This window comes from Symphodus melops, assembly GCF_947650265.1.
Source record: "Symphodus melops genome assembly, chromosome: 1".
Lineage (NCBI taxonomy): Eukaryota > Metazoa > Chordata > Actinopteri > Labriformes > Labridae > Symphodus > Symphodus melops.
The window spans coordinates 8,675,270-8,699,193 of record NC_136691.1 but is presented as its reverse complement, the minus strand read 5'-3'; the positions used below and the strand labels follow the sequence as shown (position 1 = coordinate 8,699,193).

Genomic DNA, 23,924 nt, shown 5'->3' with positions numbered 1-23,924 from the left:
TTGGAACAAAACAAAACAAAACAGAAAACCAGACATTCACATACTCGTGTTCATTCTGCTATAACGAGACACTTCAGTCTCTTAACCACTTACCTTGACATGATTTTGTCCCATGGCAGGAAACGGGGGGAATTTCAAATTTAATTGTACGGATCAGGACCAGCGAATGAACTCAGGATTTTCTTGCTCTTAGGCGACAATGCTGACCACAGAACCAGCACACTGCTTTTGAGTTTCAGTTGTCTTTGTTTGACGCAAGACTGTTTCAAAGACTATTAAATCTTATTTGTTGAGTTTAACCACAGTAAATCGAGCCAAAGAACAACTGTGCACTGGCAAAGTATTGCTGTTGTTAAACCCAGTGAAAAAGAAAAGGGCCGACAGACGTTGCATGCTGCTATGCCTTACTAAAAAACTAATAAAAATGTAAAAATTCTGTTATGACAAAAGAAAAAAAACAATCAATATTTTAATTAATCAGTAAATCATTATCTCTTACTATGCTAATAATTCTCCCCCACAGAGATGTATTTAATAAATGATGAATGGAAAAACACATTTATAAACTTGCTTCAAGTAGCAATTTACTTCACTTTAGCTAAGTTTTTAATAAAGTTAGCAAAAGTTTAGTTTGAATGTAGGCAGAGACACTGGTTTTGTTAATATTCATTATGTTTTTGTTTATTTTGCTGGTGACAGTTTGCTTACTCTGTCTCTGCCTTTTAAGGCTTACGAACTATTTTGCCAAAAGGAATGCACTTCCTTTGAGAGCTGTTTGTCAAAATTGTGGCTTAGTAGAGCTTTGCAGTCCACTGGGAGATCTAGGCTGACTAGTTTATGTTTGAAAGTTTAGATTTTCTTGTGATGAAATGTCAATGAAAATAGATAAAGCTTTTTTTTTCTTCTCCTACTGTAGCTTTAGAGGAGGGAGTCAGTAAACGCATTCTTCAGCATGAGTCGGAGCACATTGAGGTGGTTACTGTAGCACTGGTATGTCTGCCTGTCTAGAGGTCGCCTTCATAGCACCTCAGACCATCATGCTTCCAGGAAAAAATTGAAACGATCTGGCAGTGAGAGCATTGTGGAGTCAATGGTGGTCCGCGGCATGGTGGTGACCTGGGCCAAACTATGCACTGTGACGGTTTTCCAGAAAGAGAGAGAAAATGAGATGGAAGAAAACAAGAGAAAGGAGAAATGAGCTGATTAAAACCAAATGTTAATTTTTTTAACTCAGCTAGAATGACAGAGAAACAAACAGGTACACTGTATATGACACCAAAAAAAGGGCATTCTTATTGCTAATATTCTAAAGTGTATGAAAGAAGCAACTATGCTGGTGAGTTAATGTTACGTGCAATTCTTCTGGCCTATTTATTTTTTTAAAACTTGTCACAGTTAAAAGGGCTTAATTAGTATTTATAAATATGAAAAGTAATTTCTTCCGATTACACTTTTGACCTCACAATCAGATTGTTTGCTGTAACACTGGCAGGACAAACAAAAAAAGGATTGTCCAAGAAATGTGCACAGTTGCAGCAGAAACTTGGAAGGATGTGAGGACAGGAAATGCTGAAAGAAAAGTCAATATCTAAGAAAGAGAGAGTTGTTGCATTCCCAAACAACCAGTACTCAAAATCCAAAGTTGAGAAATCTACTCAGCTGTGCTGGCAGGAAAGAGGCAGGGATCAAAACTTGAAGACAAGAATGAAGTGATTCAAGTCTGTGAACCCTCATTTCCTTTTTTGTGTGTGTGATTAAACTATCCTTCATTTTCTCTTTGCCACACATTAAGTGTCATGTTGAAGGCTTATGAGCTCTAAAACTCTCCATATCTCCTTCTACTTATCTTTTGCACCACCTCCTAGCTGTGATGTCTTCATTTGAAAGACTGTATTCAGAAGTCACACCCTACCTGGTTGTTTATAGAGGAAGCCATTCTTGCAAGTATTTTTTGTCTTAAAAGTGTCATATTTTTGTCAGATCTACTATATTACATTAGCTGACTGGTCAGGACTCAAACAGCTGTGCATGTCGCTCTGCTGATGGGAAACAGGCAGATTCTTTTCATCTGACAGTGATTATGAGAAAACGAATAAAGGAGGGATCAGGAAGGACAGGAAAAAAGAAAAGAGTAGGAAGAGTATTTTTTTTCTCCCGATCAGCAATGCAGCCAGATTAGGTTGATTGTCTGGCTGTTTAAAAAAAAAAGACAGTGATCGAGTCCCCACTCGGATAGAAAGAAAAACAGGAAGCAGTACAGAAGACACTGGAACAGATGACATAGGACATGGTGTGGTTCCACAGCATCTGCATTTAGTGACAACTGGGCATGTTTACTTTCATTCTTGGATGAAAGTGACCTGTAATTGTGTTTATCACTGAGCAGATGTATTGAGTGAAGCAATTACAGTCAATGATTCTCTATGGTAGACAGTTTCAACAAGGCCCAAAAGGGAAATCAAGCACAGATTATGAATGAAATATGGGGTCATAAATACATAGACGCCAAGCACTCACACTGACTGTTCTTATGCATTTTAATCCATTAACAGTTGGTCAACCAAGGTCTCCACAAACTGCGTCCAGAATTCAGCCACCTGTACAGAGGGCCACCAGGGTGGACAGAACAGCTCACCCATTGGGAATGTCAAATACCAGGACACACAGGAGGGCCCCTCAGTCCTCCTCAGGTCCCAGGCAACCTGAGAGAGCACTGGCGGGAGCTCCTCCATTGGAAAGAAGACGCATACACCACACCAAGCCTCAGTCTGACCAGAGAAACAGAAATGCGGCCAAACTAAGTAAGAGGACACATTTTTACACTCTAATCCACCAAAATAATGGTGCAAAGATAAGTCCTTAAAAATGTGATGCTGAAAACACAACTTTAGGTTGCAGTTCCTATATTGTCATCTTCCTTTTCTTTTTAAAATGTAAGTGTAAACCCTGGCCGTTCCTGGTATCCCTTTCTATTCATAGCATCTGAGTCCGTTCATGTGGTGTCACTGCAGGCACAAAAAGCCCAGGGCCAGAGCGCACCCTCCAACAGAGCAGTCACATTCAAAACAACAACACCAGGTACCTGAAAGTTAAAGAGAAAATCACTGCAATCCTTTATCACATTATTTTTTATCCCTTTGTATTGTGCATTTCTCAAAATAGCCAATAACACCATGTACAGTAAAATCTGGAATATAAGTCGAACCAGTATATACTGTAACAAGCAGCTAACTTTTAAGATGGCAAAATAACTATTAAAAGTCTTATACACCAGATTTTATGGTATGTGGGCTATTTTGTGGTTGTAATATAAGAAAGGAAAAAACACAGCCAAAGCTTTAACCATGTGGCAATTGCAAGATATTTTTGTCTCTATGTTTTTGTGTTTGTCCAGAGCCACCAGAGTATGAGGCCAAGGACATCAGTGTCAGAGTTATGTCCGCTCAATCAGTACTTATCTCCTGGGTTGATCCTGCTGTTGAGATGGGAAAAGTTGAACCTGAGACATTAAGGTGAGATCTATTTGTGTGCATTTAGCCCCTTTCACACATGCAGTCCTGACAGTTTCTAGAAATTTCAGGAGCCGTACCCCAGACTTTTTCCTCAGTTGCCTTTTTACAATAAAATTGTTGCCTTTATATAAGTGCTACATCGAATTGTATTTAGTATAAGTATAAATAAATGTATAAATGAAAACATGAAAAAATTATTGCCTGCTATTTGCTCCCATCAGTTCAACTCCAATGTTTTCAGGCTTTTAACTAGGAGGCCACAGGAAAAAGCAGCTCACCGAGACAATTTCTGTAAATTTTCAGGAGTGCAGAGCATGTGTGAAAGATACTTACATTATGAAAAAAAGTAATATAGTATCAAAAATTATGTGTGACCGAGTAAGAAAACCATCACAAATCCTCTCAACTGATATAAAATATTCATATTTTCTCTTTAACCAGGTCCTACACAGTTAGATACAGAGAAAAGGGGGAGTCAGCACGCTGGGAGTACAAGGACAGCACCCAGAGAAGAATGATGATAGACACCCTGTCTGCTGATGGCATGTATGAGTTCTCTGTCAGAATATCCCAGGGAGAAAATCATGGGAAATGGAGTGTCTCAGTTTTTCAGAGGACCCCAGAGTCAGGTATGCCTACCCTCGGCCTGCTGAGTATTGTTTCTAGAATAATTATTTGTATGTAGCAATATTGTTTAAGGATCGGTGATGAGACTAGCTTTAGAAAGCCAATCCCTGAAGATAACTAAAGATATGAAAAGACAATTTATTATTTTAAAAATGTATTCAGTCTTGCATAACCTGCCTGTTAGCTATTTGCAACATAGTTCCACAAACCACACTTCATCATATGCCCTGCCAATTCAAATTTGATTCAGACTTTGGCAGCAGCTCTGTCATGATATCAGCTTTTATTCCATGTCATAGCAGCTTCTGAGCTGTGGTTCATTGGAATGTCAGCATTTACTGCCTGGCTCACACCTAAAATCTACATCTGCAATTCCATACATGATCTTAAGGGCAGGTTCTTAACAATAAATGGCAGCTCTGCTTCCCTCAGCTGAAGTGTTCTGACACCAATGTCATCGTTGTTTTTACAAGCTTTAAGCAGAAATATCCTCACCCTGTTCACTCTTCACTGCTTCTGGGTTCTGTCCTGCTGTTCCTTCTTTCACTCTCTTTTCATTCACGTGTGCTGTCTTTCTTTCTAGCACCATCTGGGCCACCAGAAAGTTTTGATGTCAAGCCACTACGAGGTAAAGGAACTGCAGTAACAGCAACATGGGATCCACCTGAAGAAACCAATGGGAGAATACGAGGTCAGGTCATGAACATTGAAGATGAACGGAAAATGAATAAATTTATATTATTATATTTTTTGGTACATACAAAAACAGTAATCTTAAATGAGTGTATGGATGGACACACGTGTCCAGGTAATTCACAGTTCTCAGTTACTACTTTGAACTGGGAGATTTGCTTGTTCGATGGGCAAGCTGGACCCCTTCGTGAAAATACAGGTCTTATTGGAATCAGTGTTATTTTAAGCAAGTCTTGCTAACCATTTGGCCTCTTTGTAAGTAAAACTAGCACGACTTCCAGATGTGCCATTGAAAACTATCATTTAGTTCATAAGTTCATCATTTATCATTTCATAAATGGGTGTCTGTCTGAAATTGTTACATATCCATTTCTAAATGTATTTGATAAAAAGGGCAGAAAAATTATTGTAAGTACTTGGGAACTCTGATTCTTAAAGGCCATTAGTTCGACTGAATGATTACAGCTTTATTTTCTTGCCAATTGACTTTAGTTTTTTTCTCAACTTCAAAACAGAGTACATTCTTTCTTATGCTCCTGCTATGAAGCCTTTTGGAATGAAGAGTTTGACTTACCGTGGAAGCACCACTGCAGCCACCATAGATGGCCTCACACCAGGGGAGCGGTACATCTTCAAAATTAGAGCCACAAACAGGAGGGGACAAGGACCACAGAGCAAAGCCTTTAGTGTTGTCATGCCAGGATGTAAGAACATATTACCAAGTCCAGTATGTTTTTTGCTAGTGTGCTAAAAAAATGGATTAATCTTTGATACATGGTATTTTTTTTGTCCAGCCAGCAGTGCTGCATCATCACCCTCAAAAACCAAGGACAATAGCAACACAAGTCACAATCCTTCCAGACAGGATACTGACCATGAAGAATCTGACCTCCAGCCAGAGGAAGCAACAACACCTTCCCCGCCCCGCCCTGCTGCACCTGTAAACCGGCGTACCCGGCCACTGTCTCAGACACGCTCCTATCACAGCATCTTCTCCTCTGTAAGAGGCTCAGTCAGAAACCCGGGAAACAGAGGGTCTTCCAAAGGTATAGCTCAAAATAGAGAAGATGAGGAAAAGCAAGAAGAAGAAGAGAAAACATCACCCACAACATCACCGTCAACGAGAGAAGAGACAACAACCATGGAGGTTGCACTTGAGACAAAAGAGCCTGACAACGATGTTTCTCCTCAATCTGAGGATGAATTTGGATATGACACAGAGCCCCAGACCCATGAAACCCCTAGCCTCAAACTTTTGACACCCTCCCCAACAAAACCTGCCAAAGCTCATGCCAAAGCACCACCAAGAAGGCCCATTAAGATCAGGGTCCATCAAAAACCAGGATCTAAAACTACCTCGTCCTCCTCATCCACCTCTTCGTCTTCATCTTCCTCCTCCTCGTCATCTGCCTCATCTTCAGCTGATTCCTCTATTTCATTTCCTCCTACTTCCTCTTCCTCCTCATCATCCTCACCTTCTCTGACCTCATTATCCTCCTTCCATAATCAAGAGTCGGCAGCCAGTAGAAAAGACTTTGTAGCTTCTACATACCCAGAAGGCAAAACAAATCATGATAAACCCAGCATAACACATACAAAACCCTCCACTACTGTTGCAAAAGAGACCCATTCACAGCAAACAGAGGCTGCATCGGCAGGTAGAGGTTCAGCCTCAGCAGGGCGCACCAATGGGTCTGGATTCGGCTCCAGAAATGGTCACAGTAGAAGACATCCGGGAATTTTGTTAAGAGGAAATTCAACCAGACTGCTGAACGGTTACAAACCTGCCTTCACATCACAGTCAAATTTACCAAACAGAACTCCTAACCAAGCAACGTCAAACACACTTACTTCAGGAACATCACAGTCTACCTCACCAGAAAGGACTCAAAACAACAAAACATCACATACTTTCAATTCAGCAACATCTATGTCCCCTTCAGGAAGTGGAACCCAGAGCCAGGTGACATCAGATCCATATAACAAGCAAGGCTCCTCTCAATCCACCTCACACAATACACAGAGTTCCCACACATTACCTAAGCAACACACAAGTGTCAGGGAAGGAAATGATGACAGTAAGTACAAAGACACAGATGCAGAAGAAACTGAAGTTGAAGAACCGACTCCAAGCTCTAAAAAACAACCAACGGAAGAGGAGCGAAGGGATTCAGGGGTAAGGATGGAGATCACTAATGAAAAACCTGGGGCTCCTCGTACTCGACTTAACCCATCATTTGCTGAAAGATTCCCTTGGCTAGCCACACGTTACCCAGGCAGGTTTGGTTCAGGGACAAGAGTGTCATCTCCAAGGCAGGATGGTAGAACCCCCTTGACCAGAACTTCATCCTCCGTTGGGGCTGGTAGACCCACTAGGGTTTCAGGGGCCACAGGTGCCGCAGGAGTGTCGACCATACAGGAGACTAGGGAAGATCTGAGGACTCCTTCCACCCATGGCTCCTTAAAGAATGGGGAAGTAGTGGATCCTGTAAAACCTTCTTTGACTAATGAAAATACAGCATCTAAAGACAATGGAAACCCAACTACCTCATCATCTTTTTCCTCTTCATCATCTTCATTATCAACTGCCACTTCATCAAACCTAGATTCCCATAGTTCCTGGAATGGACACAAAGACTCAAGTGAGCCCATCCATCAAGGAACACCTGATAACAATAATAATGATCATGATAAGGTTTTTCTAAATGACCGAAGTAGAGGAATCAGTGTAAAAAATCAACAAACTGCAGACTCCACAGAAGTTCAAAAGAGCCCCACTGTAACTCCAGCAGACCCTCGTAGAACCGAAGAGGACAATGGCAGCGTGGGTACAAGGGAAACTTCTTCAAGGACGAGAGCGTCTGGTTCAATTCCTACGCAACGTCGTCCTGGTGTAGGGATAAATGGGAGGGTACGCTCTCCTCTGTTTAACAACAGGCAATTTGTTGGGTCAAGACTTCCCTTCAGACCACAGCCAGCCCAGACCACAAGACTGGGCTCTTCATCATCTGCTTCCACATCATCATCAACATCTGACGCCTCCATGTCCTCAAACGTGCCACAGCCAGTTTTGACTTCAGATCGGGATATTGGCACGGGCACTACTGTGACAAGAACAGGGGGATTAACTGGAAGCAACTCCCAGTCCACATCTTCATCATCAAGAGATGGCATTAGGGGACAAGGGGGTAGGTCTCGCTATCCCATTGTCAGAGGAAAACCAACCACTGGTGGACAGCTCAAGCCTGGCATTGGAAATGGTAGGGTAAACTGGTAAATTGTAATAAAATTGAACTGCCACTCATAGCTACTTAATGGAAGAAAAGATTTTCTATTACATAAAAGTTAGGATGTGGGGAGAAGTCTGTATGCTACTGTAATAACTTCATTACCTTCTAACGAATTATTTTGTTTAAATTATGTAACTGATAGGTAAAAATGGACGACCTAACCTGACAGCATCAAATGATAAAGAGGCTCCTCCTTCTCATGGAACCAGCAAGGCTGTTGGCCAAAGATTTATCACCGGACCTGATGGAAACAAATGGGTAACTACAATAAATGAACTGATTGCAACCACTCCTCCATCTCTGGAGGAATAGTATACTATATTGATGTTTCCCAGATAGAAATAGTCTTAAGTTATCTTTTTTGTTCTTGACATACATGACAGTTCTTGACATATATATAGTATGAAATACTGTAAATTATCCTTGAAATGACCTATTGTAGAAAGAGCTGGTCAGTATTTTCTGGGATTGCTGCTGTGATGTACAGTAAGTGAGGTACAACTTTAAGATGAAGTCGCCAAAAGATGATTAGCTTAATTTAGCATCAAGGTGCCTCTACCTCAAGATAAAAACAATGAGTCAAGGAATTAACTGTCAGTGCATTTACATGCAATTCCCTGGACTTTAAAGTTAAAGTAAACACAAATAGTCCAGCTGAAATGGTAGAATTTAACTAAGAAAAATTTGGACTAAGAAATGTTCTGGTACACAACATATATATATATATATATATATATATATATATATATATATATATATATATATATACACACACACACACACACACACACACACAATTCACACATATGTGTGTGTGTGTGTGTATATATATATATACACACACACACACACATATATATACACACACACACACGGTGGAGAGTTGCAGAAATAAATTTTATCTTATTTATGTATTTATTTTACAGTAGTGTCAGGCCAGCTTCTCTGGGCCTGCTCTTAATCTTGGCAAAGCTAAATGCCTACTGGCAGTAGATATGAAATGTACATGTTTGAGTACTGTATAATGAATTATTAATCATTCGCTCGTCCACCTCTTGGCAGGAATATAAGAAGGTTAGAGATATGGGAAACTTTTCAATTAAGAATTAATGTTAAATTTAATTTAATAAGCATACAAGTCTACATTGTCATATTAATCTGGAATATCTTTTTGTCACAGGTTGTTGACTTGGAACAGGGAGTTCTTATGAACCAGGATGGCCAAGTTCTCCAGGACTCACAGGGCAAACCCAAAAGAGTTGTACTTGGAGCGGATGGACGTACAATTTTTGGTGATATATTTTAGTTAATCTTACTTAGTTTACCCATTTAAATAAAACAATATTGTCATTATTGTCATTTTTAACTCACTGTTTTAAACAATGTGTTTAACCTTCTTCTATGACCAGACCTCATGGGAAGTCCTCTAGTAAATCAGGAAGGCATGGCTTTGTTTGGCCATGGCAGAGATAGCCAACCTGTGGTCAACCCGAAAGACAAAGTCCTCATGGTAGGAGGGAAACCTGTACTTGGTTTGGACCGTCCTCGCCACAGGACCACCACCACCACCACTACCACCACCACTACCACCACCACCACCACCACCAGGGCTCCAACCACCACACCTGAGCCCACCACCACTGATTGGTTCATAGAGGAATCTAGCACTGCACTGCCATTCCCAACTTGTCCTCCTGGAACCTACTCCAAAACAAATGAATACGGTTTTCCAGTGCTGGACCCAGAAGGAATATTGGACTGTTACCCAGAAGGTGAGTCAACATGAAGAGACATTGCTTGAAATATATCATAGTGGACAGCAACAACATTTTAAAACATACGAAGAAAGAATCATGAACCAGGAATAAAGTTATTTTCTGCCGATCTACAGTCAAGTCGATTGAAGTGTTTTAGGGCCAGAATAATAAAAGTAGATCGACGTTGCTTCAAGTAGCCAATCAGTTTTTATATCCCTTCAGGCCAATACCAAGAATGTTTTTTGTCAATACCTATGAATAATATAACTCTTAAACTTTGTGTCTGAACTGTGTTGTCTAGTTGTGTGTATGTGTGTGTGTCTTTGTGTGACCACATGAACAACATCTCCACATCACAAGTTTTTTCAGGACACATTGAGGATTTTGGAAAATAATTAAACAAAGCAATCCTGACATGTACTTTTGTGGTTTTTAACAAATAAGCTGTTTGTTCATATTAAGTATTTATTTATTTTATTATGCTTGTATTGTTAAATTTGTGGGGGGGCGTATTGAACCTAACTATAAGGCAAGTCATGTTGACTGTGCATAGCCATGCCAAACATAAACAGAAGCTGATCAGAGCCATTTCCCAAGAGTTGAATGTTAGCCAGGAGGCTAATGCTAACACTGCTGATCGAATGTCAAATCACACCTGAGCAGGGTCTGGACATGTATACTTGGCCTTTCAGGGGCCTAGACATTTTAGTGAGCTGACCTGTGCGTGGCTGTGCGTGGCTGTACATGTCTATGCGTGTTTTGAAGCTCAGAAACGTGAGATTGATGCTACAGCTTGTTTTACTTCTCTGACAGAGGAATCCTCAGGAATGGAAATGGACCACATGGTTACAGGGACCATGGTGCCTGATGCTTTAGCTCTTAAAAAAGGTATTGGCTGAGTTTGGCTTTAGACCGACTTACCGCCACTGGGCTGGGAAGGACTAAACTGCACTGCATGCTAATGTTTGTTGACTGAGTACCACACTTGTTTGTTTATTGCCTGTTTATCTGTCAGCGGATCTGATTGCTTGCTCTTCCTGTCTCCTCTGGTGGTCTTTGCTTTGTTTCAGTTCTTATAAATTTGTTCGACTTGGTAATGGTACATTGCTGTGTTTTTTAGATGTTTTCCATTATGGGCTGTTTTTAATCACTTTTATTCCAAAAAAAATAACCCCAGGGCATGTGAACTGCATTACCAAGGTATTACTAAGCTGAAGAAAATGTTGTGGGTTATGATTTCTTTTATTTTTTTATTTTTTTTTATTTATTTATTATTTATTTGCTGAAGTGCACTTTCATTTACAGTTATTTGGATCTCACAAGAATTTATTTTGCATGTGAAATGTATTTTATATGTTCTCACAATGAACATTACACAACTTTCTTTGCATTTCCCTGCCATGGCTCAAAGCTGGTTGCATGTGAGTAGACCATGATGTAATGCTGAGGTTCTCTAATGTGACTCGTGAAAGGAAAAAAAGTGATGAAAGAGGACGGAGCTAATTGAATTTCATTCACTGAAACCCTTTACGTTTGCCTTCCTTAGAGACTTGTGAAAAAGTCGTTGTCTTCAAGCACCCCTCACATGGAAAATATGGCTAGCAAAACATTACATAAGAATACAGCTTTGGGTGTTCAGGGAAAATGGGGTTGTTTGAGAGTGAGCTCACACATCTGCCGGGAGTTATTTTAATCAATTTGGCACCCTGATGAGGCAGATGATGGTGTCAATTAAAAAGAATTAATGAAACACTGTGGCCTGTTAGTGATTTATTATGAATGCAAATAATAAAATCTATTTTGATCAAGAGCTTACTGACATGTGTTGTTGCTAGATGAGCTTTTTGTCCAGACCACCCTGCCACCAACGACCACCACCACAACCACCACCACAACGGAGAAACTCACTCCAGAGCTGGACACCCGACCCTTGAACAAAGGCCCTTCATCCGAGTTTGACCTCAGTGGAAAGAAGAGATTCACAGGTACTAGCCGACAAAAGCAAGTGTGTGCTTGTGGAGATTTACCTTTGCAAAAAGGCCCTCCCCCCTCCTCTGTTTCATGTGATGTCATTATTCCATAGTATAGCCTTTAGTTTTTTGGTTAATTGCATGTTGAACTTCCTTAATTTAGAATTTAAAACACTATATTATATAAAAACATTTATCTTAAAAATACATTTCGTACATTCATGGAGAAAAAACGTGAACATTTCTAAACAATACATCACAAAAGACATTATTTACATAATGTATAATAGATATTTAATGTAAACAAGCAACTATTTCACATTTGGCATGTGTACATTTTACCCCTTGGATGGTAAAAATGTACTTGGAATAATGGTCATTATTTCAAACTGTCATGCAGTCGCATGAAGCTTAAGATGTTGATCTGTGAAAAAACAATTTCAGATTTTGATGTATTGCTTTCGGTGGGTCTTGTAGTTTGGTGTTTATTTATTGTATTTATTGTAGAGCAATAATGCAATTTCTGTGTATCTTTTCTTGAGCTTGTGTGTGATAAAGGTCTGTTGTAGACCACAGCAGTAAATAATGACAGGCTGGTGGGAGTTATGTTTTGTGTCAAGTTGGAGTAATAAAATCAGGCCTCTATCTTGGCTTTGTCAGCAATACCTCATAAATATACTGTATGAGCCTTTCAGACATGACTGTAAGCACTGGCAAAAAAAGAGAAATATTCAACAGTGTTTGCAGTGAGAGTTATTTTTTTCTACACATCCATAACATGATATATGTGATTCTGGAGCTACAGCAGAATTCATGCAACCTGCTGCAGTGCCAAATAGCAAAGCACTCAGCTGTGGACTTTTGAAAAACATATTTGCATGTACTTTATTTTTTATTTTTTAAAGATATATATTCCTTTGTGGAAAATGTGAGTATTAGTAGTTCATTCAAACTGGTTCCATTCTACCATGATTGCATTATAACAGCAAAGTTCACTGAGGACAGATTGTTCATGGTCTCCAGACTTGATCCCAGTAAACTTCAGTCCCCTGCTGTATTTTTACTGTTCTTACGTGCTTACTTTGGCCTCTCTTTGTGTTACACACACACAAACCTCAGATTCTCCCTATCAGAACAAAAACAGCATCTAGTTGAGTGTACTTTTTGTCGAGCATCAACTTTTGAAATACTGAGCAGATACTGTTAACCAAAGATAGCACAAAGGAGTACTGATGACACTGAATAATGTACTTTCAGATTTGTTTTCATAGTTCGCATTGTTAGAAGGGATGCTTCGTATTCACGCAGTAAGCAGGGGGATTATGTATGTAGTACAGTTAAGTTATCAAATATATATTCTACAATATTTTTGTTATTGTATTTGGACAGTTTTTTGCAAAATAAGCAATAAACCCTACTTTCACTTATATTTTGTTATGTTTGAGAATTTGCAGTCTGAATGCTAAAGTTAAATAGAGCTCAGTCCTTTTCTTTCTCCAGAGATTATTGGCCTCTCTGACCACACACATTCAGGCCAATCAGAAGAGAATTATGCGTTACTTTTATTCTGTTTCTAGTCTAAAGTTTGGTACAACATATGAGGCTTCAAGGCTCCCCTGTCCTTTTCCGACAGAACAAATTCAAAATGTCACTCTCTCCGTTGTTAGTTTATTGCTGATTCTGTATCTGTGTGCACTCATAGCTATTATTATCATCATCTCTAGGAAAAACAGGACACCATGTATCTTTGTAAACAATGACTACCTTGTGATCACACACAACTTGTAAACAGCATCTTAAATTGATTATTGACTCTAAGACACGAACAGGCAAGAGCACGAGAACGGTGGAAATAATAAAAGCTAAGGGGTGCTGACCTCAGCACAAGGAAAAGGCTGTTTTGGCTTAATGTAGAGACATCGTCTCTCCTTTTTATGACTTTCATATTGTTTATCGTTGATCCACCTCAAGTGCCTGCCAGTCAACTGACATGCTTTGCATGAACTGTCTGACAAAGACTTCCCCTCTGTCTTCCTATTCAGACGACCGTTTGGTTTGAATGAATCTACCCCAGAGCAGATGTGGGACATAAAGCATTAACTAATAATTCTTAGCAGTTGCTTGAATCTGCTCTACAGTCAATTCCAGACGGATGGAGTTTGCCACATTGGATTAGAAAATGAGTACCAGGATGTTTGGACTTTTAAAATGTTAATTTATGCCTTACGAGACTGATGTAACAGCTGACATTATGTGGCTTGTCCTGATGTTGTTTCTCATTGAGAATTGATCCTCGTTAGGCTTACACATGCCACGTTTTGTCAAGCAGAAAAAGAAGTCTGTCTCTGTAGGGAGGTGCCTTTGTTTTCAAGAAATGAGCATATGAAACATCTGGATCTTCTGTTTGCATGAACCTTCACAGATCCTGTACATGTGACATTGAGCCTTACAAGAACTGTGACACATAAATCTGATCAACATGCAACATATCATGTATCCGGGTGTATGAAAGCAAAGTACATAGGCCATGTGACAGTGTTCACACTTACAGTAGGAGCTCGTAACAGCCTAAAGCGTCACAGTCTCAGGCTGTGTGTGGATGTGTAGATACAGACACGTGTAAGAGTATTGGACTGCACAGAGGTCCAGTCATCTGGGGAGGTGGGAGCCACTCCAGACTCCAGTGGCTCCCTCCAAATCACAGACAGACTAGGAATTGTGGGAAATCTGAAGTATTCACAGCTGTAGGTCCAACTTGCATTTCCAACAAAAAAGGCGAGTAGGGGGAGGAGTGGAAACAAGGAGAGATAGGGGGTGCAGTTAAAAGACTGGCCAGGCTTACTCTGATTCACTCTTAAAAACAAGCAACAAGTAATTAAAGACTGCATTTGACAAAATTAAAATAATGCTTCTTTTTTCATTTTCCATGGAAATGTTTGTGAAGTTTTCACATATTAGATCAGGGATTTTCTAAACATTTTTAAAACGCCCACATTACTAATAAATGTAGTAAATGTATGTTGAAAAAAACTATGATTCATTAAATCTGTACTTTTCCCTGTCTTCAGCTCCATACGTGACCTACATCTCGAAGGACCCCAGTGCTCCTTGCTCCTTGACCGAGGCTCTGGAGTTTCTTCAGGTTGATGTCCTCGAGGGTCTGATAGAGAAGGACAGCCCGACAGCCAATCAGAATCAGCCTCCTAAAAACAAGCCTCATAACTTGACCGTGGTCGCCATGGAGGGCTGCCACTCGTTTATCATCCTGGACTGGGCCCGCCCACTGAAGGATGATATGGTGTCAGGTAAATTCTGGGCAATTCTGAGTCACCAATTAACCTACCAAGCAAGTCTTTGGATTTGCTCGGTAAGAATATCTGGATAGAACACACACATGCACAAAGAGAACATGCAGACTCCACACACAGAGGCTCCTGTCAGACAGGGATTCAGATCGAGATTCTTCTCGACGTGAGGCAAAAGCACTAACCACTGCCCCACCATGCAGCCCTGAATGAAAACCTTTCAGCAATATTTTCACTTAAAAACAAAAAACTGCATTACTGCTTCAGCTTTGACCTCATACGTAGAAAATGTTTCAAAAAATGGGGGAAGGAGCTTCAACTCTGAAATTTCTACGTTGAAAAGTAAACCTGAACTTGAATTATTCAAAATGATTCCAACAGAAATGTTGCACAAGTACCAATGGTAGCCGTTCACTTACCTTTATTTACATTAGAGAGAAGCAAAAGTGAAATAACAAAAGATTATCTTTAATCCATCTATTGTGTGTTGTTGTTTTGCTTTCAAATCAGCCTCCCTCCTGACTGAGGTTTTAAAAGCTCACTCCAGCAGTTTATTGTGAGCACAGAATAGTTCACTCCTCAGCTACACATTTTCTTAATTTACAAAATTTCAGATTCCTGTTACCTAGAAAGTGACACAGGGGGATTGAAGCGTGCGGACAGAGAGACAATAATGGAAGACTGCATGAGACGTGGTAGACGGGGTTTGGCTTTCTTTGGCAGGAAATCACAAACTCCAGGTCATGCTGTGGGCTCGTCTGTCCTCAGATGTGAAAAGCAGATACAGTAGTTTGTGCCTTTCCACTTCCATAGAAAATAAATGAACATTCTCTGTATTAATATATTGCTTTTTGGAATCAAATTACTGTACATGCATCACTTTACTCCTATTTTTTTGAACAGTTTCTCTGTGACTTTGTTTATTTTGGATAAAGTGCTGCATTCCTGAAACCTTTTTTGTGATGCTTATGTAGACTTCCTCTGCTTTTATATTTATATTGTAAAGAAATTGGCCAAAACTCTGTAAACTGTAAACTTTAAGGTGAATTTTCTTTTAAAAAAATAACTAAAGAATTGAAGTCATGCAAAGACATCCACTGCAAATAGAGCAGACTCGCACAATTCACACATGCATATACAATCACAAGTCGCTGTTTAAGTTATCAGGGCGTGTTTGCACAACCCCGTCTTACGAGTTATGGGTCACGGCTTTGAAAACAAGTGGATGGAAACAGCTGCTAGCAAGCAGACTCAAAAGATGAGTGACACTGTGTTTTTACAACAATTCCACTTCTGGATCCTTTTACCTTGATGCATTGAGGATCTCTCGGTTAAAGGAAATGAGCAAAAAAATACTCAGTGAGTATAAGAAGAGTTGCTTCGGGTGAATACGTTTTGGGTCATCTTTAAGTTTGACTTAAAGCTGTAAAAGAAAGACTACCGAGGCAGATGAATGAGGCAGGGAGCTAAATACAACTGTGTCAAAACTCTGTTGAAAGGTTTAGAATGGAGAAGGAATGAAAAACCACAAGGAGAAAAATAAAGTAGCGAGTATTTCCCTTCTTTCCTGTCAGCAGCCAGCTGTGTTGGTGGGGCTCCAGTAAAAATAGAAACTCAAACTCAAAAGTCCAATAGAGACAGTTTGTAGTTTGATGTGTGGCAGAGCTGGTCTCTATAGTTTTTAAGAGAATCATGGTTAGCTGTGTGACCACAGGATGTTAGCTGCAGTCTTTGCAACAGGGAGGAAGAAAACAGACTCAGAGACAGGCAAGGTGGACAAAAAGTCAAAGTCATTGCTCCTGTAGCCTATTTCTCCACATTTCTTTTAATATCAATAATACGTCACAACATGACACTGTTCTGTTCGATGAGTTGGCTCAGTAACAATTCAACATATAAACAACCATGATGCTTGCTTATATTGACTACAACTAAATACCTAAGCAGTAATGCACTCTACTTCCTGTCTCTTGGTCACATGACTCATATTCAAAGCCGTACCCAGATGGAAGCAGAAATATATTCTTTTCTGTCCTTAAGCAATCATAGCAGCTTCATATTGAACTTAAAGACATCGTAGTGGTATAAAGTATCTCATCTAACTCTTGGTTAGAGGGGTTTAAGCATGTATTTAATGTTAAAGGTTTTTTTTAATTGGTTATAAAACAGACTGGAATTTTTACTGATTCTTTTATATTCTACGAAAGAAAACCAGATCGACACATCCAATGAGTTGCTTCTAACTGTACATTTGCATTTGTCAATTTGAATTCAATCCGAGTTATTATTTGTTTTGCTCTGTGTTTTGTTTTCTTCTGCGTCCTGTAGGCTACATGGTCTACAGTGCTTCTTATGACGACGTGCTCAACAACAGATGGTCCTCTAGAGCCTCCAGCGGGACACACCTGCCTGTGGAGAACCTCAAACCCAACTCTAGGTACCAGAAAAGCACCTGCTGTGTGTTACTACTACTATTGTGTATCCATGGAAACAACACACACACTGAAAGAGAGTGTGGTGTGACCACGTGGACAGAGCGTTCAGGTTCAGTTCTTCACGGTATTACATCACACGTGGGAGTCGTAGAAAACATTCAAACAAAGATTTGCCCTGCGTGTAAAGTTTGTGATCAGGTTGCAGAGTTGGGCGCAGGTGCTTGGCAGTGTTGTGGAAGTTTTTATGTGATCATCTCTTTATCGTATAATGCACTGTATATACACATTTTGTCACGCTGTTTGTGTATGAGTTCATGTTTGCTTGTTTCTGTTGGTCCTCTGCCATGTTTATGTGGAAATATTTACAGATTGCATTATCAAAAGCAGGCTGTGAGTGATCCGAGCTGATTGTGAGTTGGATGCTGATACTGTATTGTTTGAGTAAACTCAATTGGTTCGGCCAAATACAGGCAGGTTGACAAACACATTTTGAATAGGTTCCAGCATGTGACATGTTGTAAAACACGCTGTGTTGGGACTTTGGGAAATTCAGTGGAACGTAAATACAACACACATCCCATCATCACACAGATACGGTCCGCTCCATCTGTTGCGGATATTATAGAGTGTTTCCATAATCCTGTCTTGAAAAGGGTCATGCTTTTCAAAATAAATGCATGGAAGCAGCTCTTAACATGTGGACACAGGAGAGCAAGACAGGCATCGTGGTTTCCTAGAAAATGTAAGGTTTGATCACATTTTGAGGCCTCTGAATGGGCCCTTGTGTTTATTTAACACTAAGTCAGTTAAGTTCGATTGTATAAATTGTCTTCTATCGTTTGCTTGATGAAGCTCTCACATGCATAAGAAAAGAGATGAATAAACAAAGACAAAGAGGTGGAACTGCGATCAAGCTGTATGTAAAAATAACAATGTGTCAGCCAAAGTTCTTCAATGTCATCTTTTCAAACAAACATTTGTCTAACCCTTTCTCAGAGTTTAATGGGACTGCAGTCTACACTAATATACATAACCTCTCTGTATGTCTTTGACGCCGCATTAATCAGCTTCACAAAGAACTGATCAGATATGAATTGTGTTTTTACACTTCCGTGACCAGATACTGTCCAAAATGTCCTGATCTGGCTGCTCCCCATCTGGTGCTCCATAAAATCTTATTTATTCAGTCTTTTCAGCAAGTAATCTAACTATTATCTGAAGGACAAACAGTTTGCAGATGTGTGTGCACATGAGAAACCAGAGTATCTTTTTGCCTGGTCGAGGAATGAAATCTGTTTAAGGTGTTGTGATTGGGTCTCTTATGTTGAAGTGAAAGGAAAGCAAACACCTGCTGCTGAACACAAACAGCAGAGCTGCGTGCTCGGATAAAGTTTTCCAAGGTTCTGCAGAGAGGGTTTCCCTCCCTGGCAACCAGTTTTTATCCATTTTAGTGTCTTCCTTGGTTACGGTTGGCTAGGGGATGATTTATGGGATACTGTTGGTATTTCCCTTGCTGCAGGCTCCTTCTTTCTGCCAGGACAACAGAGCTACAATAGAGTGCAACACATGCACGAACACTAGCAGGTGGACACATTTGATTACAAATTATGAAAACAAAAAGCCTTTTTTTTTTTTTACATATGTACAGCACTCCTCAAATGTCCTGACATTTTCATGTGTGAACACAAACATCTGGACACAGGTGGGGCACGATTTAGCACAGAAACTTTTACAGAAGAATGCTCCTCCTGCACACCCACCCAGCTGCCGCCTTCCACCATTACTGAGACCAAACATTTCCTGGATACAACAGGACCTGACCGTCCTGAATGTGAGGAGTTCATGTGTAATAAGGGCCTCAGAGAAACTACTTTTTTCCTATGTTTTTAGAAATGTGTTGTTAAATGTCTTCAAATATCTTTCAGTTGATCAATATCTTCTCTAAGCTCACTGTTTTCCTATGAACAAGCCATCATGTATCCTGAGTAGTGTGTGCTAGGGCTACACTTCTGACCTGCAAAGTGTGCAGCTGGCACATAGATATTCATCTGTAGAGAGGATGAGAAGAGCGATGCTCTGGATGAAGGAGCTCGACTTCATGTGGCATCTTGTGGTCTATTCTTTTTTTAAATTTCTGCCTCTCATTTTGTTTTTTCACTTCCTCCTCTGATTTCTTCTCCAGCGTCTTTAATTACATCATCTCTCAGCAGCTGCCTTGCTACCCCCCCCCCCCCTCCCCCCCTCTGGTGATATATACTGTATTCTGGTCACTGTTGTCACGTGGCTGTGGTGATTGGATCCAGGCCTCGTGGCTTTAAGTGGTGAAAGTTTTTGACTTGGAACTGACGGACCATGAACTTAACTGTTTGTGACCTTGCAGAATGGAGCACGCAGTACTGAATGGGTTGACACACACACACACACAGACACACACACCATCTTCAATGAAAATAAAGCTGGTGTTGTTTATTTTGTTAGGGATTTTATAATTCATCATCTTTGGAGACAAAATGAGCTCATTGCTTGGTTCCATTTTTTCTATTTACCAACTTTCTTTCAACAGCTATCTACCCTCCTGCTTTCTTTTCTCTTTCCACGTCTCTCCTTTTTATTCATTCTTATCCTGTCCTTCTATCTTTACTTGTCTGGGTGTCTTTTTTCCACTGCTGCCCTCTCCCCCCCCCCACAACCCCAAACCCTCCTTCTTCCTTCAACATGAGCCAAATAGCCATTTTATTGTGCTGCGCTCACTTTGGATTCATACCAATATAAAACAGACTACTCTTAAATCAGCCTGACTTAAGCATGCCCAGTCATCTGCAACTATCATTAACATTCTCCCCACCTTATCCCAGTTTTAAATTAATCTGGCCTAATGACACTTCAACTATTTAAACTCCCATTAATTCTTTATGTTGTGGTCTGTTTCCAGGTACTACTTCAAAGTGCAGGCCAAGAATGTGTTTGGTTTGGGACCAGTCAGCGATACACTCACCTATGTCACTGAATCAGGTGTGTATCCTGGGTAAACTTTGAGTCAAGCTTTAGACCACAGTTTTAACCTTCAGTGAAGTTTATTTCTGCTCTACTGTAGTTAAGCCAAATGTCATAGTTATATGATTTTTTATCACAATGCAAGGTCATCACATTTAACAGCAGCCTAGCACATGTAGCAAACTACCAGATGTAAAGAGTCATGTGTTTTGTGAGTGTATCATTCTTAAAATCAGGTTAATGCATCAGACTTGTGTGTGTTTTTCCTCCCATGTGAAATGGCTGCATTCTTTCTTTCAGACGATCCTCTCCTCATCGAAAGGCCACCTGGTAAGTTCATATGCTGACTGCACACCTATAATTTAAGCTGCACTAGTTTAAAGAGAAAACCATAATTCAATTCAACAACACCACAGGAAATCATTCTATTTAAACTCCTCCACCATATCCCATCTGTAAGACAGCTTTGATTGCTTCAAGTATTTCAGATGGTTATTACTGAGATAATGCTCCAGTCCTGCAGAAGCTTCAGCCAGCCAATTTTGGCAAATGCTAAAACATTAAATGGTTGACCAATTGTATGAAGAAGATGCATGTTGTGGGTAGTTAAGAGAATATGTATGGTCAAATGTGCTCCAAACAGTCTCGTTCAATAAAAGTTATTTTCACATCTCCGTCAGCCAAAGTTGTGAATGCAACCAATAGAACAACTTTATTTGATTCCTTTTTTGCACATATTTCTCCTCTGTTGAGAGACGTAGCCAACTGACCCAATAATCAAAGGCAAATTTCCAAATAATTTCTCGAGTCTTCTGGAATAATTTTTGTATCTTTGCTTTTATTTCCACATCAAAAACAAACATCCTGATGTTTAACATGGAGGAGTCCAGCTGATATAGGTTATGTTTAACATTAGTATCCCCTCAACCTGTATACATGAGGTGTCTTATGACAGGATATGTATATTTCACAGTTGCGATAAATGATGCTTCACATGTCTTTTTCCTATTTACTCCTCAGGTGGTGAACCAATCTGGGTCCCATTTACTTTTAAGTATAACTCCGCCCACAGCAGCTGTAAGGGCAGCCAGTACGTCAAGCGGACGTGGTACAGGAAGTTTGTTGGCGTGGTTTTGTGTAACTCTCTGCGATACAAGATCTTCATGGGAGACGGTCTAAGAGGTAACAGACTTAACCTCTACTTTAGACTGGTAGTTAATATTGCGGTGCTTTACGCCTAATTTTATGATAATTATTTCACCAATGTTCTGTCCACAGAGCCCTTTTACAGTATAGGGGACACATTTGGCCAGGGAGAAGACCACTGCCAGTTTGTGGACTCCTACAGGGATGGCAGGACAGGCCCGGCCTACCTCTCAAACAATCTGCCCTCAGCACAAGGTAAACAGGAACAGATTGTGCACACTCTTTTTTGTTGTTGTGAGATTTAAACCTCGCCTATTGTCATATTTTCCATGCAGTCAATTTCCTTGATCCCTCAGGGGACCTACTACTTTGATCTTATCTATACACTTTACAGATGCAGAAAAGTGTTTAGGACCTATCAGAGTTTTGCATCTTAAAATCTGCTTTTTGTTTCTGCAAATCATTTTTCTTATTATCTCACAACTTGTTGGATGCCAGAACATCCAGATAATCTTTTATTTCAGCCAATATCCACTTTGGCATGCTTGAGATAATTTATTGGTCAGTGTAAACAGCATTACTTACCTGCTGTTGGCTTTCAACCACAATTGAAGCAACATTTGCCCATTATGTTCATGAGATTGGTGAAATTAAAACCTTTCATTGTTGGTCACACTTTGCATCTATCAACCAATAACATTCCAATTGAAATCATCAAAAAAAACCTGACCTGCAGTGATTTAAAAGTCATGTGTTAACTTATCTTTAGAGTTGTGAAAAACTAAGTCTTCAAATCCAGAAATGATTTGTTAACTTTTGAATTATTTGACTTAACAGTTGAATAAAAAAAAATAAAAAAACATTTTAAAAGGAAAAGAAAGGTGGACACTAAGCTATGGTGACTATATGAAGGATTGGACTGATATTTAGCCCGGCAGCAGAGCTTTATAAATGATGAAATGATTATAACATACACTCATGCTCACTCTTTATTTAATTTACGAGTGTTGATGCATCTTTGTAAATGGCTACAAACAGCATCATTTCTTTGTTTTGCAGGATTTTACCGTGCATACAGACAGGAGCCGGTTACATTTGGAGTTATTGGCCGACGTACACCCCACCCATTTGTGGGCTGGTACGAATGTGGAGTGCCAATCCCTGGGAAGTGGTAAAACTGAGAAAGAAGGAGATAATGAAATAAAGGGCTACCCTTGTGCATACTGCTGCAGGCTCTGCCCTTTAAAACAGACTATTGCCTGCCTTCGATGGAAGGACACCACTACAAATGTATTAGAGCTTCACAGAAAGAGAATATAGTACTTTAAAATAACTCAATGTATATCATTACAAAGCACTTTTTATATAAAGCAGTCTGTATATGAGGGTAAGAAAAGCATGTGTGCTCTTGCTTGGTTTAATTCACGTCCTTGTACTGTTAGCAACTCTTCCAGATACAGTGTTATTTATCTCATCAATAATGCACACATGGTCGCACCAGTGACAATGGACCAAAGCACAAGCTGCAAAGCAAACTATAAGAATGAGCACTCAAGGTGTGTATAGGTCTTAATCATGAGATTTGTATTTCTTAATGTAAAGCTTCTGACAAATACTTTTTGTTTGTTTGTGTCCAAAAAATATCATACTGTTTTTTTATTTTTATACACCCTCTTTTATATTCTCCAGAATGAATTAAAAATTATTGTGTATGTTTTTTTTTATGTGTACGGGACAAAGAATAAAAGACCAAATATTTGCTCAGGAACTTTGAGATATTGAATAAAGGTGCTGTGGTAACCACAGCAATCCGACAACATGAATCATATCATGTTCTGCTGCTGCCACATTCTTTTCCAGCAAAAGCTTCCACATGTGACTGCTGCCTATTTAATCAACCTAATGGAAGACTTGAGTAACAGATCACGTTTAGTGAGCCAGTTGGAACTGAAACTGTTAAAATATGACGAAGAATCAAAAACAGCAGTAGAGGGTGAAAATACCAGTCCATTGGCATTACACATGAGCCAGTCTGGCCAACACCTCAGCCATATTTAGTATGATGATCATGAGTATTTAAACACCGCAAATATCCAAATAGGGCTTCTAACGTCGTCCTTTCAAAACCTTTTACTGAAAATGTAACTTGGAAAATAAATTAAATAAAAAAAACAGCTCTTATGTACAGAATAAAT

The 23,924-nt window shown here is 39.7% G+C and overlaps 1 protein-coding gene across 2 annotated transcripts in view; it reads left to right on the top strand.

The window, feature by feature from the left end:
- The window catches only part of fndc1 (fibronectin type III domain containing 1), a 33,034-nt gene extending 9,479 nt beyond the window's left edge, over positions 1–23,555 (top strand). The window contains exons 4-22 of one of the 2 annotated variants that reach the window (XM_079366213.1): positions 2,553–2,801; positions 2,980–3,078; positions 3,395–3,512; positions 3,954–4,141; positions 4,723–4,830; positions 5,348–5,536; positions 5,627–8,092; positions 8,265–8,380; positions 9,303–9,414; positions 9,532–9,894; positions 10,693–10,767; positions 11,715–11,864; positions 14,918–15,154; positions 17,483–17,591; positions 20,522–20,601; positions 20,884–20,913; positions 21,604–21,765; positions 21,862–21,984; positions 22,789–23,555. In XM_079366213.1, the coding sequence (XP_079222339.1) occupies positions 2,553–2,801; positions 2,980–3,078; positions 3,395–3,512; positions 3,954–4,141; positions 4,723–4,830; positions 5,348–5,536; positions 5,627–8,092; positions 8,265–8,380; positions 9,303–9,414; positions 9,532–9,894; positions 10,693–10,767; positions 11,715–11,864; positions 14,918–15,154; positions 17,483–17,591; positions 20,522–20,601; positions 20,884–20,913; positions 21,604–21,765; positions 21,862–21,984; positions 22,789–22,904 (5,090 nt within the window). In that variant the 3' untranslated portion in view covers positions 22,905–23,555. The remainder of the gene's footprint in view (positions 1–2,552; positions 2,802–2,979; positions 3,079–3,394; positions 3,513–3,953; positions 4,142–4,722; positions 4,831–5,347; positions 5,537–5,626; positions 8,093–8,264; positions 8,381–9,302; positions 9,415–9,531; positions 9,895–10,692; positions 10,768–11,714; positions 11,865–14,917; positions 15,155–17,482; positions 17,592–20,521; positions 20,602–20,883; positions 20,914–21,603; positions 21,766–21,861; positions 21,985–22,788) is intronic. The other variant, XM_079366214.1, reaches the window with a different exon arrangement.
- The last annotated feature ends 369 nt before the right edge of the window (positions 23,556–23,924 follow it).